General features: G+C 40.1%; 1 protein-coding gene across 1 annotated transcript; it reads left to right on the top strand.

Annotated features, from left to right (window-relative positions):
- Nucleotides 1-316: 316 nt before the first annotated feature.
- ticrr (TopBP1-interacting, checkpoint, and replication regulator) lies at nucleotides 317-14,892 on the top strand. Its single transcript, XM_073472253.1, has 21 exons — nucleotides 317-2,506; nucleotides 3,211-3,424; nucleotides 3,705-3,937; nucleotides 4,118-4,352; nucleotides 4,744-4,882; nucleotides 5,053-5,180; nucleotides 5,368-5,571; nucleotides 5,692-5,837; nucleotides 5,991-6,091; nucleotides 6,323-6,416; nucleotides 6,671-6,753; nucleotides 7,161-7,391; nucleotides 7,541-7,628; nucleotides 7,835-7,907; nucleotides 8,356-8,487; nucleotides 8,656-8,746; nucleotides 9,277-9,335; nucleotides 9,499-9,776; nucleotides 10,772-12,983; nucleotides 13,341-13,469; nucleotides 14,220-14,892. The coding sequence occupies exons 1-21, from the start codon at nucleotides 1,838-1,840 to the stop codon at nucleotides 14,336-14,338; spliced, it is 5,658 nt and encodes a 1,885-aa protein (XP_073328354.1). The 5' UTR covers nucleotides 317-1,837; the 3' UTR covers nucleotides 14,339-14,892.
- The last annotated feature ends 3,370 nt before the right edge of the window (nucleotides 14,893-18,262 follow it).

The following is an 18,262-nucleotide window of genomic DNA, read 5'->3' as shown; positions in this document are numbered from 1 at the left end:
ACATCTACTGTAATACCTGTAATTCTGCGCAATATACATACATACATACGTACATATATACATACATATATATGTGTATATATATGTATGTATGTATATATATATATATATATATATATATATATATATATATGTGTGTGTGTGTAGACACACACACACACACAACCAAAGACTATGTTGTGACTTCATTTATTCCTGAATTATAATAAATGTTGGTGAATAAAGGTCTTTATTTAACCATGCAAGGTTTATTATTATGAATTAAATACCAATGCTGACAGACCTCAGTATGTAAAAATATGAAATTATTAATTCACAAAATTGTATTTACACATCTGTACGCATAGAATTGATAGATACCAACATCAAAATCCAACTGCAGGACGCTGAGAACATGATCACGTGCATTTTGCTGGTCTGTCGTCACACTCAATTGATCCTGTTTTGCTTAAAAACTTGGGGGAATTTGAGGGAAAGTTGAAAAAAAAAACAGTGAGAAGCCACAGACTTCCAGATCAAAGCCAAATATTGCTCTGAATGTGAGTTTCTCCATTTTAGGCAGTGAGAGACAGAATTGTTGAGGATGCCAAGCTATAATTCTTACTGCTTTACTTGGCACACCAGAGCAAGTAGATAGTCGTCTGTGGACCAACACGATAAAAAAAAACCTGTCGTCCTGCCCATTTTTTATTTTGTCGTTATCCTTTAAACATGCAGAGCTGGCAGCTAAAACAAAGTACTTCTTTAGTTGATTGTCAAATCCCCTGATGCCATTCATAAGGACATTGCCCTGACATGTTGATTTTACCATATCTGGTAGTCTGTGGTCTAATTTCAATTCAACTTTCTGTTCAACTTTTTATTTGTTATTTTTCAATTGACATGTTATGGATGGGGCAAATATTTACTTTGAGTATTAAAAAGTGGAAATCAACTTCTGCAAAAGCTGTAACGAAAGTAGGGAGGCAGTGTTCTGCTGATGTCTCTTTACACAATCTACACTAGCTAACATTAGTTTTACAGAGCAGTTAACTTTAACATAGTGACACTATTGATAACTCTGACACTATCGGGTCGACGTATTGCTTTTATCTTCAAATTCCCTCTTACATATTGATATATATTATATCTTAATAACGACTAACTAGTTTTTAAAAGTTAAATGCAGGTGGTGCCTGTCAGTCATTTAGCTGCCTGCCTGTTCCTGTGTTGTTACATTCAGTCCACATTTGATGGATGGTGCACTTGACCAATAAAAAGTTAAGATGAGACCTTTGGCGAATCACCTGCTAGCTTAAGCCTTATTTTGGACCAATTAGGTTGTTGTTGTTAAGCATGTAACCAATCACATTGAAGGGGTGGGCTCTCCTTCCAAAAGCGCGAACGGTTAAGGACAGACAGCTACGACAAAATGGCGATCATGGAGGAGTTTAGCGTCAGATAATCGAATAACGTTATATGGCAACTTTAACTAGCTTTAAGGCTAACTACGCGTGTTTGCTTTATACCGCGGGTGCGCTAAGTTATGTCAAACAACGGCGAGAGCTAAATTCATGTCAAACTTCCCTACACTAATTTGTGAGTACGTTGGTACAGCTACGTTAGCTACCATACCTTGCTAAGTTAGCTAAATAGCGTAGAAGTGTCCTAATGTTGGCAGCTGTAAATGGCGTCCTTGTGCCCAAACACAATGGGCGACCAGTTGGACCAAGTTTGTTAAACTAATGACAGCGGACATGAATACTTCTTAATAACGCTGACCTCTTTCCATGGCTTATCGTTGAGTTAAGGGATCTGGAGCCATTCGCTGTCTTTTAGGGACACTGAAGTTGACGGTATGGCTTTACACAACTTGGTTTTTGTTATTGACGTGGATTATGGAGATCACGAGTCAGGCGATCAACTGGATGTCAAGAATCATTTCGTGAAACGAGGAATATTACAAATTCTGCTGCATTTCAGCTGCAAATATGGATTCGACAAGGTGCGCTGGGGTTATAAATTCTTTCACTCCAAGACTGGCCGCAATGCCAGGCTAATATCAAGGGGATCGGACTTCAAGGAGCTACGCCACAAAACTTTTGAGGATTTTGAACTGGAGTTTGAAGCCAAGTTTGACGTGAAGGGTAAACCGTACCCCTCTCGTCAGACGCTGCAATGCAGTCAATCTGCGTCAGTTCAAAACGCACTAAAAGAGACCCTGCTGGACTTCCAGTGGGACAGGCCAGACATCACTTCTCCAACTAAACTGTCGTTGAGGCCCAGGAAGTCGAGCCGAGCTGCAAGTGTTTCACAGGACGATGATATTTTAAACAAAGAGAGGAATGTGGTGTTTATTGTCTCAGAGTGTCCACGATCCAGGACACAACTTGTGGACTATCTTTCTTTGGGAAACCATGACCTGTCTACGGATGTGACTGACCAAATGATATCCAGGGGCCTTCACGATTTGCTGGTCCAGCGACAGGTTGTGCTGCACTGGGTTGACAGTAGATCCCATGCCCAGGTGAGTATAGCATAGAGCACTGTAGCGTTAGAATATTATCATGAGGCGCCAACAAGAGCTGGACAATTTGGACAACATCAAAAATCACAATATTTATAAATCAGTAAGTTGATAATAAATCATTGAGATACAAATATTAGACGTTCCTATTGTATGTTGTAGAATTTCCTCGTGGTGTGTGATGTTTGAGAACAAAATCATCAGTAATGTGAATAGGATGTCACCCTAGTTGAGCACCTATGTGAGATTTTGGAATGATGTGCTTGGAAGCTCATTCCACCATCATCATCAAAACACCAGATGAGGGGGTATTTGTTTTGAAAGAAATGTGTTCATTACTCTAGCTGTGTTCTGTATACTTTTTGATTTTCTTATGGCAGCTGCTGATGGCCCAACACCTTAACGAGACACTTTGTTTTGGCATTTCCCTTTATTTGTTACTCATCTAGGACCCCACTATAACTAGAATCTAAAAAGTAATTGTGTGTTACTCATGTTGCAAAAACAGGACCAGCAACTTTCGGGATTTCAAACCTGCACACTTCAAGGCATTTAACTCATATCATTTCCTTTTTAACCAAACTGTGCAATTTAAGAAATGGCTATACACATCCAGTCATTAGTTACAGATATCTACCTGCTAGAGTGGCTGAAAAATCCCTTTTCGCTTACAAAAGCAACTTTGATCTTTTGTCTTATTTCAGGTCATGAGGTGTGAGGACCATCTCGGCTTTGACAAGCTGTCTGAGGTTCTTGCTCAGGTGGATGGCAGAGTGATCCCTGTGGTTGCACTGCTGAATCTTTGCTGCACTCAAGAGGCCTTTGCATTCAGGTCTAGCATTGGATATCTGCTATCTTCTGAAAGGCTTTACCGCCTGGCTTTTCCTGTGAAAGGTGGTGTTCTGCAGTGGGAGCAAGGTTGGTAACATTAAAGTGAACTCTTAACATCGTCTGTTACAACTCAGACATGCCTGAAATATTGAAGCTGTTAGAATTATTCATGCAATCTTTAGTTTAAATACAGGTATTAAATAATCATGAGACATCATACTGTCCATCCTCATTGAAGAAAAAACAGAATGCAACAGTGGAAATTATTTGAACTAAATAAATGACAGGGAAAGGAAATTAAGCACATTAATCCTAGATTTGAATATTTACTGCCTTTATTTACGTGTGTTATTCTTCACCCAACCAGGTGATGTGATGCAGAGCTGTGGCATCATGGTTGAGCCAGTGTCTTGCAGACAGAGGCTTCTCCCAGAGTCAGTGAAAGTGTGTCTTAAAGGAGTGCTGCAGGGCTGGGATGCCTCCTCCCTGACACAGACCCCCACAGAGTCTTGGGTGCTTCAGTGCTCCAGCAACAGTGACCAGGGAGCTGCTGCCTTTCAGCATCTTCTCATGCAACTGTCTACTCATTCTCTGCAAATGGTGAGATAAATTGTGTTTCAATTATACAGTGCAGCTGTCACAGTTAAGGCTCTTTTGCAGTGTCCAACTGAATAAAATCGCACTTTAATGAGTCAGGACAGATCCTGTTGTAAAATATCTCTCTTCTGTGGGCAGTAATTGAATAACTTCTGCTTTTTCCTGTCTTGTTTGTTCCCGCAGCTTTCTGAGGTGAATGACAGGGGCCTGGTATGCTCAGCTGTCCTCTCCCCATTGTCACACACTACAGCTCTGCTCACAGTTCTCCAGTCGGGAATCACTCAGCATAACCAGTTCCTGACCACCGAAATCATCGCACCTGCTACAGCAGAGACCTCAGCTGAACTGCCAGATGTTGTGAGCAGTGTTGTGGGAGTAGTGTACAACATCATGGAGGAGGATGGTGACGGTGTCGATGGTGAGGAAAGAATAGTAATATTCAGGGTTCAAAACATCAAAAGAATCTGCCTGGGTTTATCAGTAATTCCATCAAAGCCACACACAATTATGTCACCAAAAACAAAAGAGTAAGTTAACAAAAGGTTGTCGGTTGACTTATAGCTGTTCGAAGACGTGGACCCACAGGTTACATTTAATGTATTTTAACAGACTGGTATAATGATTTAAGTTTCAGTTTACATTTGTAATGGTAGGTTATTGTTAGAATGCATGTTTTTAATATTTATGTTCCTTATCTATGTGTATGCTTCATGGAATTTGCAAAACCTTTAATGTGTTAGATGGTTGCAGTTAGGTGCATATTGTATTTAATTGCTTGCTGTTTATTGCTGATATGGTTAATTCCTCAGACCAGCCAAAGAATCATCAAGTTCCTGAGTGGGCTCAGCAGGAAGTCAGCCATTGCTCGCTGACCAAAGGCATATTAGAAAGTTGGTTCCCCCAGTCAGACAAGTCAGGAGTGAGTTCCCACTTAATGGAGTCAATGAGGTAAGGTTGATTATGATTTCAAAATTTCTGCTTGATTTGTATATAATGCTTTTGAGGCAAATATTATATAAAGATTTAAATACAAGAATAATCAAATGCAGCCTAAAAAAATCTGTCTCGGCTAAAAATATAACATATGGTCCTGATATTTCACTTTCTTTGTTGGACAGGCTGCTGCATGCAGTCCCAGAGCAAAAAGAAGAGGAGGAGTCGTCTGTCCTACAGCAGGAGCTGATCAGTGGTCTGGCTGAACTGTATCAAACATCCAGGGGTGCAAATGACAAGAGGGGCAAGAAACGTGAGATGTTCTTATTTTTTTTAAAATTAATATTCCAGAGTTTCTATGAAGGTTGTGAAGTGTATCGCTATATTTGGAATCCCTAATTATACTTTGAGACATAAGTATAGTTCATATTTTAAAATGGAAGAAAAATTTGTAAGCAGCACTAAATATTGCTTTATTGTTTCCCATCTTTGATCTACAGGTGGCGCCCAGCGCACACCAGTGAAGCAGAAGATGAAGACAATGAGCCGCTCTCTGCAGATGCTGAACGTAGCGCGGCTGAATGTCAAAGCCCAAAAGAATCAGGCCGAGGCTGAGCAGATAGGAGTCGAGGGCAAGGGGCCAGAGAGACGGGGAAAGAGACAGTCAAGTGACAGGAACAAATCTGAAGGATTGAACACCATCAGTGAGTGTGCTGCTTAAAACTTTATAACACTCAGCAGTCTTTTCCTGCAAGAAAGTGAAAGTCAAACTCTCCCTTTTGATTCAGTAACAAATTAAGTAATAACCATCTCACCTTGCTCAGATTTCACCAGTGAGGCAGAACTGCTGTCCCATCTGAAGTCCACTTATGACAAGACCGTGGTAGAGAGAGACTCGTCTCTCGTCACTGGTGTCCAGCACCTCCTGTCTGCTGTGAAAACCTTCCTTGTGACAGAATCAGACCTGGAGGTGAGACAAGTGGTAGCTTTTTATGTATTTCAAGATTCTTACCTGACCAACTTTTATCTTTTCCTCAGACTGGTTATCATAATTTGATAGTGGAGGAAGTGATAGATGAAGTTCGTCTGTGATTAATTTGCATACTTAACATTTAATCCACAGGTAAAGATCTCCCTGTTTGTCCAGCATCACCTCCTCAAGAACAGCAAATCAATCAGACAGCTGTACAGCACGACTGCTGATGTTGATAGCAAAGTCAGAGAGTGAGTGCTTTCTACCTTTTGTGTGTTGTCTTGTTTTTAGAGTCAATTGATTATACTGTCTCTCTCTCAGGCTTAAAATATTAAGTGTTTGTGTACGTCTGTCTGTGGCAGGTCATTACTGATAAACATTTGTGCCCATCCTGCACAATAAAAAAAGGTTGAGAAAGCCCTTCTATTCCAAAGCCAAGTCAATTTTATTTAGGTGTCACTAACACAGTTTGTCTTTTCTAGGTGCCAACTTCAGGCTTTGCTGAGACTGGAGTTGTGCAGACTTTTCTCCTCGGTGCAGTCTGACTCACTGGATGTTGATCAGATGGCAGAGGAGGTAAGAAGCTGGCTATTGAGGCCTCCATGCACTCAGTCTTTTATTTTTTTTTCATGTTATTGCAAAGGGCAGAGTAACTGGGGCTACGGGGTTTCATTGTTATGAAAAGTTAGCACTGCCATTCTTTTGCAACTAATATTGATGAAAAATACCATAAACATTTGATTTATTTCTATCAACACTATTAAAGCATTTTGACCAGCAAACTGAAAGCAAATATCAACAAAGTACTTCTCACTTCTCCTGTTCCTTAGGTGGCTGAAATGCTCAGGATAATCTCCTTAACAAAAGACCCAGTTTGCCTTGCAAGGTTCCTTCAAGATGAGGTTCTCCCTGGGTAAGTTTTTGCAGTTGCTGGAATGGAACTTTATTGTAATATCTGAGAAGAATGCAAATACAATATAAATATTAAAAAGGCTGAGTATTGTTGATAGTGTTTTATATGTATAGATGACATTTGGCAATAGTAAATCCACAGAGTTGCCACTTTTTTTGTTACAAATTCAGGATTTGTAGTTTCCTGTTCTCTTTTAATTATTTTGCCAACAAGCTTTTGATTCTTGATTGTGATGTATCTTTAGTTTTTCAAAACAAAAGTGATGAGAAATGGCAAGTTTGAATACTTGCGTAGTGTATCGCAGCATCCATGTCGAATTGTATCAGGTAACACAAATCTTAACTAAGCCAAATATTCCACATCTATGGTTGGTAGAATCTAACAATAGTCTTTTTGTGTCATGGAAGGTTGATGACCGCCATCCCTCAAGTGCTTGCAGACATCTACAACAGTTTGGGTACCCAGCTCCCTGAGGCTTTGACGGCTGTTCTACCTGCTGACTTCTTCAGTGACGAGTCAGTTGCCAAGGACAGTGTTTCTCCATCCGCCTCCTCACCTCCTCTATCCATACACAGCTTGGTTTCAGATGGCAGAGATCGCCTGCAGGACCTGCGAAATCGCTCAGCCAGCAAGAGGAGGTAAGGGATGGCTGTATGTTAAAGACACCAATTAGTTATGGAAAATCAAGAAGATTAAATATTTAAATGAAGATGATGATGTTGCTCTTTGAGTTATGTTAATTGATATGTATTGTGTCAAGAATTTGAAGTTTGTTTTTTACTTTTAGGAGTGGGATGCTGACTCGCCATCGCAGTATGACTGAATCATCACAGACTATTCGCCAAATAGAGATGCCCAAAAAGACTACAAGAGCTGTAAGATGACATTAGATAATGAATGCTGCTGGTGATATACTGCTGATATCCCGATTGGATTATTATGAAACTTCGATCAAACTTGCTTTTTGCTTCTGACGCTTACTTTGTTGTCCTGTGTGAAGATGACATTTTGACATACGTTTCATGTTTTTATTAGCTGTCTAATCCAGATTACTTTACCTAATTTATTGTGTTTTCATTAGTCCAAATCCAAGGTCTGTGTTGCTGTGGAGAAACCTGTTGCAGAACCACAAACTCAGAAACAAGAAACACAAGGTATGCTTTAAATCAACTGAACATACCAGTAGGTTTGAAATGTGACTGTAAAAGGTTTGAAGTTTGCTCCAAATTAAGAACAGTGACTATAGACGGCTTGAATTAATTTGGGTTAAATTCTGTCAAAAAACATCCTCAGGTAACATAGACTGCTTGTATAGGGCAATTCAATCCATTGCTGTACATTAGTTTGCTCAATGTGTTTTAGTCATTCATAATGTGGCAAAATGGAGCTAAGTGTGCCACTTCTGATGGACCTTTTGAGGAGGTGGAGGCAACTCTACAGCTCTTAACATCCTCCTTTCAAGTTGACAGTGGGATATTGCTACATTCAATACCATTTTGACACCTTGAAATTGGTTTTGAATGTATGACACATTTAGCAGTAGGCATCACCATGTTATGAAATGAGAGTCCTTAATACAGACCATGTTCTGATTGTCAACAGAGGTGACTAAGGTGAGAAGAAACTTGTTCAACCAAGAGATCGTTTCCCCATCAAAGAGAACCAAGCTGCCAAGGAGCCAGTCTGTGTCCGCTGTGGAAGGATTGAAACGCAAGCGATCTCATGAATCTGAAGGTAAAGGGATTAGTTATTTCAAATTAATTGAAAGAAAAATTGCTGTAAAAGAGTGACTGAATTTTTAACTATCAGTATTAAGCCATCCCTGTTGTTCAGATATGAGTGAGTGATGGAAGTTTGTCCCACTGTACATCCATTTCAATTAAGTGGAATTTTCTTTTTCAGAGAGGCACAAACTTCTAACAAAGAAAGTGTGTGAAACACCGCATCACAAGCAAGTGTCCAGTCGTCTCCTATACCGTCAGAAAATGGGAAGGTATGTGTAACAACAGTTAACCCTATTGAGACTTACTGAGGCTTTTTTTTAATTCCACAGTAATTATATTTACATTACATTACATACGTTACGTATCCCAAAAATCAACCACAATTAGAGAAGGGAATTGATAAGATTTTATCATTTGATTTCCTTATTGATTCCTGATCAATTTTCAGTGTGGGTGTTTTTATTATCCCTCGAGTCTTTCTGAAAACAGCAGTGAAACAGAGTATGAAAAAAATACAAATGTATTAAAATTCATTAATCACCCATGGTCACTCAGTGCAGCAATCATTTCCTTTATGACATCAACGAGCTGCAGATTTACAGTGTTTAAAACAGATGTTTGAGGTTTGTTTTTGCAATGCACAACTGTCCAAAAACATGCCAGCATCAATAAAAGGAACTGATCGCGACAGATCCGACAAATTTCAATCCGTTCTCGATCCCCATCTCTATCGTCATTTTCTAATTATTGGGAACTTAAGATGTTTACCTACGTGTTTTCTAACCTTTTTTCCCCCCAGGAGATCTGTACCAACTGAGGAGTGCATAGTGGAAGAGTCGCCAGTAAAGCCTGTAGAAGGTATTTTACTGACACCACAGTTTTTATTGTTTTTATCTGTATTTCTCTTGTGTTTAACGAAATGTTTTGGAGTTTTCTCTTAAACATTTTGACAATAAAGGGCAACATTACGTAATTCAAGCAACACCAATAACTTGTTTTTTGTGCTTTGGTTTTGTTTCAGACCTGAGAAGGAGCCCAAGAATAAAGAACTTTGCTAGAAGGCACTCAAACACTTTCTACTCAAGTTCTCAACCTCGCTCCCGAAACCTGGACAGGGCGCTCACCGCATCCCAGCTTACTCTCAGTGATAGCAAAATCAGTGGGGTTAATGTGAAAGCAGTTCGGTCCCCCATGCGTCTTCTTTTTGGGGCTGCTTCTTCCCCCGGTCGACCTTCTGACCAGTCTCATGCAACCAGGTCCACCAGGTCACGGCTGTTCACAGACTCTAGTGTTTTTGAGGTAAGTTCTCTTTTCAATATTGTGGTCCACCAAACACATTACATGCAATTTGACGATGAATAAGGAGATTTAAAACAATTACTGGACACAATGAAATAAAATTATTATACTCTTCAATTTTGTAAAAGTGCAAAATGACTAAAGCATCTTTTCATTTTCATGTCAGGTTTTTTTTTAGTTGTGCCTTTAGAAATATATTTCCATGTAAAGCACTGCCTGTACAATAAATATGTAAAGACATCCATTTAATTACAGTATCCATGCATTCATCCATCCATTTACGTAGCTTAATTTAGATTCAGCTCACCTTATCAACTCAGAAGGTGTTGCTATTTCAGTAGCTGTGTCCCAATTCAGGGGCTGCATCCTTCGAAGGACGCGGCCTTTGCGGCCTCCGAAAGCCGCATCAACCTTTGTTAAATGGGACGGTCTAGCCTTCAGAGTATTTCCTGGTTGCGTCACCAGATGTTCCCTCCCTTTCCCTTACGTCACGATTTCAGGCCCACGAAAGTGAAAATACAAGTAGAGAGTTTGACTGAAAAAAAGTTGGAGGTTTTAAGGTCAGTTTAACATATCTGGCGTTGGATGTTCAAATGAGTAAAAACCGAGTATAAACCCAATTCCTACATTTAAATGTCAGATCTGCGCCACTTGATGTCGCCATTTTCTTTCTTTCTTTCTTCGTTTTCGGGACTGAGCAGCAACGCGCAAAGAATCTTGGGATATGGGAGGCTGCGAAGGATAGTAGCGGTGCGTCCTCCAAAAAGAGGGAAAAGAAGGCTGCATTTGTGGGGTGCATTTGAAGGAGCCTTCGAATTGGGACAGCCTTCGTGCGGCGTTGTGACGTAATTGGCCTTCAAATGCTTCCTTCAAAGGATGCAGCCCCTGAATTGGGACACAGCTAGTGTGTTCACAACGTGTTTCTGCTGGCCAAAGAAATCAGGACTTGTTGGTTTAATGCAATCTCTGTCTGTGTGTTTGTTTGTTTGTTTTAGAGTCCAAATAAAACACCAACAAAATCACCTGGCAGACGTGGGATGGCCAGCCATGGGATAAGGACACCCAAAACTCCCAAGACCCCCCGAACCCCAGGGACTCCAAAAACCCCACCCCCATCCAGGATTAATGTTTTCTCTGTTGCAGAGAGCCCTGTCGCTGGCTGCTCTCATGAACTTGGTATAGGTCTGAGAGGCAGTCCTTTCAGATCTCAAGCCAGAAAGACTGCTGTGGTAGAAACGCCTACTAAGCAAAGCCCTGTGGGGAGCCCACTGAAGGGTATTCTCAGGACTCCAGTCAAGGCTTTGGTCGAAGGTCACTTCTCTTATGGATTACTCAACAGCCCAGTTTCCAGGACTCCTAAGAAGAGCGTCACATGGTCTCCATCACCTCAAAAATGTAAAGTGGCAGAGAACAGCAGTACTTTCAAGGTTCCAGAGTCGCCTCGTATTGCATCTCGCACTTCTCCCAGACTGTTGAAATCACCAAGCAGCTTCTGCAGTCCTGTCAAAGGCACAAACACTAAAAGAGACATTTTTAAGACTCCTGAAAGGATTTGTCAAGTAAGCCTGGTAAGGGTTTCTGAAAATGCAAAAAGTGTTATTTTGACAAAGGAAAAAAATCAGATGTCCTCGGAAAAACTTCACAACAGGATGAAAACACCAGAAAAAAGTGACACTGTTGGTCTACTGGAAATGCCTCCTCAACAATCCACACCACCTCTTGACCGCCACCTCTCACCTACACCCAACACTACAACTCAAACCAGGACCCCTAGTCCTACTCACCAAATGATTACACGCTCTGGACGAACGCCAGCCAAAAGTTCAAACCCAACATCCCCATTTAAGCCAGTATTAACACCAGAGGTTGCTGCTGTTTTAGAGGGATCAGAAACTTCAGTAAAGTCTCCTTCAAAGTCCTTGACAAGAACAAGGTCTGGTCAAGGTGCTAGAACCACCAGACATAACTTAAGATCTCAGTCTAGTGAGACTGTTTCCTCCATGCTAAACACAGAATCTGTTGAGAACTGTGACCTTGTGGAAAAGAACATGCAGTCAGATCTAACAGAAGAGTTACAGACTGGACCTTCCCAAACCTCTGAAGCGGACTCTAGTTCCCATACAGATTCACAGCAGTTTGACTCATCACATTTTTACTCTACATCCACAGACGATGGTATGGACATTGTAGATGCGGCAGTTATAAAGACCCAGTTCAGTGGAGGTCTCAAGATGAATATTAGCTTCTCACGGAAGCCTTCACAGTCCGGTGAAGACTTTCTGTTGGGCGCAGTTTCTCCAAAACCACATGTGCCTACCCAAGGTACACCTCCCGGCCGGAGCTATGGCTTCCGGCAGACCCCTGACCGGCAGCAGAGGGAGGCTGCTGCTCGTTTGGGCTACGGAAATGAATCCCCTCGATTTTCAACCCCTAGAGGCCTAGCAAGACCTCGCAAACAAAAGGGCATGGGTACTCCGAATCCTCTGACTTACCAGGTAGAACTGGAAATGCAGACATCAGGACTTCCCAAGCTCAAGATCAAACGCACAGATTCCATGAATGCGGGTGATTTGGCCTTAGGAGCTCAGAGTCCGTTAGTTGGTGTGAAACCTTCTCAGCTGGAAAGCCCCTTGGCTTTGTTCTCTAAGCACAGAGATCCCGGATGTGTCTCACCATCTCTCTGTACGCATGTCACCCCGGCCAAGAGCACACCTGGAAAAGGTGGAAGTGTCCAAACTTACATCTGCCAGTCTTACACCCCTACACGCCATCCTGTGGGAACAATGTCTCCAGTGGCAACTGCAGAGATCATTCCCATGAGTCCTTCACCTCAGAGTGTAGGGAAGGTGACTCCAGACAACCTCAACAGCTGGCATCGCAGGAAGAGAGCTCAGGTTGGAGTGGTTGGAGGCAAAGATCGAGGCCTGAGGGGGGAGGCTTTGCTGGTGGAGCTGCTGGAGGAGGCTGACCTTGGAGTTAGCAGATTGCAGGACGTGGAGGATACGGATGAGCCCTCAAACAACAAAGCTGCAGTAATAGGGTTGACTTCCAAACAGTCACCCCCAGTTGGAGCAGACGCATCTCCTCTTTCTTCACTGGAAGACTTGTACTGGATGGAGAAGCTGGCTCAGCAGGCTGACGGGGCTGATCCTCAGAGAACGGAGGAAGAAATTATCTGGGCTGCCGGAAATGGAGATGTCAATTCATGTAAGCTTTAGTTGACACATTCTGTAATAAAATGTTTTGTTGTTGTTTTGTTTCAGTTTCAAATTTAAAACTGAACAAATATACTTGGTGTGCAATGACATGAGATTAAAGCAAGATAATGTTTAGATGTAAAGCTATGACCAGTACATATTTTGTAGTTTTACTTCATAAATAACTCATAATAAATAAAAAAAATTGTTCAATTGTCACAAATTACAATCAAACAAAATCTGACATAAAAGCAATTTTATTTAAAGATATTAAATGATAAATACAAAGTTAAACTTTTTATGAAAGGACTGTATGTTACAGAATAAAAATCTAATTTTGTCACTGCTGTTTTCTACATTCTGACAGTGGCAACTCCTCCCAGCTCAAAGGTGAGGAAGCCGGTGACAGCAAGTGGAATTTTGGCTCTCACTCACTCTCCGTTGTTGTTCAAAGGCAAAACTGGTTCTGCTAGTAAGAGAGTGCCAAATTTACAAGGTAAGATGTTTGTTTTTGAGCAAACTTGATCTGGTTACAGCTTCTCAAATGTGACTCTTTTGCTTTCTTACATAGTTGAATTTGATATTAAACTGAATATCTTTCACCACTGACGAAACTTTGGTGGAATAAAAACAAGTTATTAAAACATTGTCGTGGTCTGTGGGAAATTGCAGCTGCTATTTTCTGACATTTTATGGACAAAATGATTAATTGAGAACAGAATATCCAAATAGAATATTGAAACTGCAGAAGCTGCCATTTTTTAAAGGTAAAATGTGTGACAAAATAGCGTTACAATAAAATACTGCAGTGCTGCAGAGCTGCCCTGGCCTACAAATCTTGTTCTCCAGATGTAAGAAAACATGTTTGTTTGTATAGTCAAACCCTAACCAATATCGCATCATTATGACTAATAGTTTTTTTATGAAAATGAAAGTTGTGATATAAAAATAATTGTGAATCATATCGCAAATGTAATATCTTTCAAAATAATTTCCATTTTACCATATTGCCAGGCCCTTATCGAGAAAGTCATGGACAGATTAATCGACAATGACAATAATCAATAGTTTCAGCCCTAGTCACATAATGGAGTAATGTCTGACTCTTGGCCGTGTAGTGTATTCTCACTTGTCCAGGTGAGCCAGAAAGTTGGAGCTCTGGCCAAAAGTGAACAAATGACCTGATAAACACAATGAACCCTTGTACTGTAAATTAACAATCGTCATCTTTTCCTAAACTTTATAGATGAGGCTGCGTCAGGGAGGAGCATAGGAGATGACGCCGTGGAGGTCTCTCCCTTCAGCCAGCCGATCAGACGCCAAAACACAGGGAAGACCTACAGCAGGAAGAGACTGCTTCACTGAACCACGAAACCAGCAAAAAGACTGTCCATTCTGTGTTCTACTGTGAAGCCTTACTTAGCCTTATTCTATCAAAAATGCTTTTGATGTCTGATCTGAAATGTCTTTCAAGCACCACTTGAAGGGCTTTTGTAGATGAATGAATGTCCTTTTCTCCTCCACAGACACTTTTGACATTTTCTGTTCTAACCAATGACTTTAGTTTTAATCAGGACATCTAAAGAATACAGGTAGGTTTTAGCACTAAGTTGAAAACCTATGCAGTTCTGCAAAGTTGTTCCTCCTAATGATTTTATCAAAGTCTGCCATGTTTTCTGAAACTAAAATGTTGGAAAATGATGATGTTTTATGTCATGTCATTTTTTTCATTTCTTAATCAGCAATTTTACAATCAAGTCTGAAGCCGAAATTTTTTATGTAAAAACTATTTGTTTATTTATTAGTTTGTTCTTGTCATAAACTTGCTCTTAAGTAAAAGGGAAGCCTGAATGGTTGAGTCATGGTGTAAATATCTTATGTTGCCAAAGTTTTATGTAAATAAATACAAGTTTTCTGAATTAAGTTACTGACAGTGTTTTCTTTTTATCCTTTACTCAGCCTGATTTCTGAGGATTCACATGATTTTGATATTGGGCAAAGCAGGTACCTTCTAACTACAGAGTTTTCTCTCTGTGAATGTGACTTCTATAATTCAAGTTCATCAGCCGCCAGCAAATAAAATGAAACCTGATACTTTCATGTTGTAATCACCTACCTGTTCAAAGGTCGATGCTCTGAAAGAATAAACCCTTACATGTGCTTTTAGTAGGTGGAACATTAATGATTGTTGCTTAGAGGAAATTACATTATAACAGCTGCTGATATCCCCAGAAAATTGATAATTGCAGTTATCTGATCAGGAATTCGACTTTATGTTTCATCAGAACTGCTTTTTATTTTATTTTATTTATTTTTTTAGAGTATACTTGATTATTATTCATAAGATTAACATCAGGTACCAGTGTTTGTAAAGTCAGATAAGGTGACACACCGCTGAGGTGTGCCGCTTTTTGTGTGCGCCTTTAGACCGCAAGATTGAACTTGCTCTGCAACAACTTGCTCCTGAAGTAGGAGCTTTTTAACTGCTGCATGGGTGTTTTTAATGACAGGCATTTTAAAACAGCACAAATTAATGAATTTTATTTACCTGCCTTGGTTTCAGGTTCCTGGTATAATGCACGCTGGCTCATAGTCGTAGCTTACGACTGTTGAATACAACAGAATCATTGTTAATGTTATTAGTTTTACCATTGATTGGCATACTATGACAAGTCAAAATGTCTGCTGTGATAAAAGCCTGTTTAATCAAACATAACTGAGTCCAATATCAAAGTGATACATTTTATACAAAAGGATCTAAATCACTTACATGCATGTAACAAAATTATTGATAGCAAAGTATTCAATCTCTCTCCAATCAATGTACTCTGACAGCATTGACAGTCCTTGCTTTCTGCGTTGGCCTTAACCAGCTTTGCAAGTTTCCCCTATTATAACATTCAATACCTCTCACGCTCTGTGATGTTGGATGGGGGCCAGCGCTCAACAGCAGCTTTCAAATCCTGCCACAAATGATGGATTGTATTCAGGTCTGTACTCTTGACTTGGCTTCTCTATAGCATTAACATTGTTGTATTGTACTTTAGTGTGCTTCCAGAAGCCTTTCTGGACATTTCCCTGATAACATTAAGCGGGTGTCACAAGCTTCTTGGTGGCTTCCCATTTGCATACTGCATTCTGAGGGATATTTAGACCACCCATATATGGGTGTATTGTATTTTTGATAAATACAATATGTGTATATAAATATGTAATTTACCAACTGAAAGTTGCTGGAAAAGCTTAAAAATGCTTGAAAAGTGCTTTAATTTGACTTTGGAAAATGTGAATAATTGATTACACATTCGATCTTCATGTGAGATATGCTACAATTTGTGTAACTTTTCATGTTTAATAAATGTGTATGAATGTTTAATTACTCATGTTACCAACATTTAAAGAAAAACCTAATTATGTCTGCTGTGTTTCAGTGTTGTAAAACAATAAAGTCCAACTGAGGTGAACACATTTTATTGGTACTGTAATTTACTACAGCAGGTTTCTCCCAGTAGCACGTATTGTTATATTATAATCTTACTGTTGGTTGAAGTTCAACAGACTACACACACTGTTTGTTCAAATACACTGTCTTGCAAACTGACTGCAGGTCCTGCAGAAATACAATGTGAACTTTGATCTGAGTACCGTATGCCCACTATTTCCTCTTTAATCCACAGATTACTGAATTATCCTCTATAAGGAGCTCAGGGCCTGAATATAAAACAGTATGGGCTCTGTCTGGAAACCAGTGACTGTAAAGTGGACTGCACATTTCTGATTACTGACTATTGCTAAATGAATTCAAATTAAAGGGATTTTTTGGAAACATTTACAAGAAAAAGGCACAGTATATGACATAGCATCGTTATGCACATTCATCAACACCTTGGACCAAACATGTGACAGAAAAGTCTGGATAAATCAGATGAGTTCACAATCAAGAAGAGGAAAACTGAGCTGAGGTCTGTGGGCCAGACTTTGAGATCAAGGTGTTGTTGAGTTAGATCATGATGTCATATGTAGGCCCACATTTTCGATTAACGTAAATAAATATCAATGATAAAAATCTGAATTTCAGGATACTCAAAGATTAAGAAAATAAAACACTTTCCATAAAATATTGAAGTTATAAATTCTAAAGGTTGCTTGGAGTTCATAGTGAACCACCCTGTGTTACCTTTGGTTGACCTGCAGTTGTGTCATTGGACAAATGAACTTTTCCATTGAATTTCAGTGAGCCGTGACGCATCGTTATGAGGAAGCTGCAGCAGTTTTTATGATATCTTATGAATGAATTAATGAATGGCCCGATTAATCTTGTGATAAGTTTCAGTGCATATAAATCTCACTTTTCCTCGTCTCTGACTAAAAGGAGAGAATGAGTGACTCCACTGTGTGTCCTGTTGCTGGCCAGCTTGATGTGAAACCTGTCAGTGCTGCAGCCTGTTCACTGATGCCCTTCAGTATTCACACCACGCACAACTCCACCACTGTCAAGGCCGCCAGAATAACATATGTGACTTCCTGTACGAGGCAAATTTCACAATAAAATCACCCTTTTGTGGATTTGCGTAAGGGAAAATACGATACTTAATCATAGTGTACATATACAGTATGTTCTATTGCGCTGGCCCCATCTCCCTACTTAACTGATATCTTACCTAACCTGTTTACATCGGAGTATATATATACTGTATTTATTACTATCTGTTTAAAGGTGCAATGTGTAAGTTGAAATGTGTAGTTGAAAACATGCAAAAATTGAATAAAATTATCAAGTGTAAGTGTAAGCACCAACACTCCTCCGGAGCTCCAAGATGCATCTTACAACCTGCTGTTATGTGCTGGATTGTCTCAGGGGCATCTTTGCACGACCTTTTCCCTGCCACTGGTAGGATTTCTCGATATCAGCCACTTCTTCAATCTGTCGATGGTACATACTGTGCAGGGGTTTGTCTTTCCATGATGTTTCCTCCTGCTCTTCCTCCCTAGTGGCTTTGGCACTCACTAGTCCTCGGCCTCCTTCCCTCCGTACGACCTCTGGATGCTGGACTTGGGGTGCCACCCTCCATGCATTGTGAGGAGCTTCCTTGTCTTGACAGGATGTGGTATCAAATTTTCAAAACCACTGTGCTTGTGATATAGGATGTGTATCTATCTATATATTCAAGTTGCTGCATCATTTGCATCTTAAATGCATCTTAAATTCTAATTAGGTGTTGTTCTCCTTTATTAATTTTGACATCAGAGAATATATTTGCCAACGACTGCTTCACTGTGATTGCTGTG

Source organism: Pagrus major, chromosome 8, assembly GCF_040436345.1.
Source record: "Pagrus major chromosome 8, Pma_NU_1.0".
Classification (NCBI taxonomy): Eukaryota; Metazoa; Chordata; class Actinopteri; order Spariformes; family Sparidae; genus Pagrus; species Pagrus major.
This window is presented reverse-complemented; position numbering and strand designations above follow the sequence as displayed.

Coding starts and splice junctions, on each gene's coding strand:
- ticrr (XM_073472253.1), top strand. CDS start 1,838: ATGGCTTTACACAACTTGGTTTTTGTTATTGACGTGGATTATGGAGAT. Junction 5,838..5,990: donor TGACAGAATCAGACCTGGAG/GTGAGACAAGTG, acceptor TTTAATCCACAG/GTAAAGATCTCCCTGTTTGT. Junction 9,336..9,498: donor GCCAGTAAAGCCTGTAGAAG/GTATTTTACTGA, acceptor GTTTTGTTTCAG/ACCTGAGAAGGAGCCCAAGA.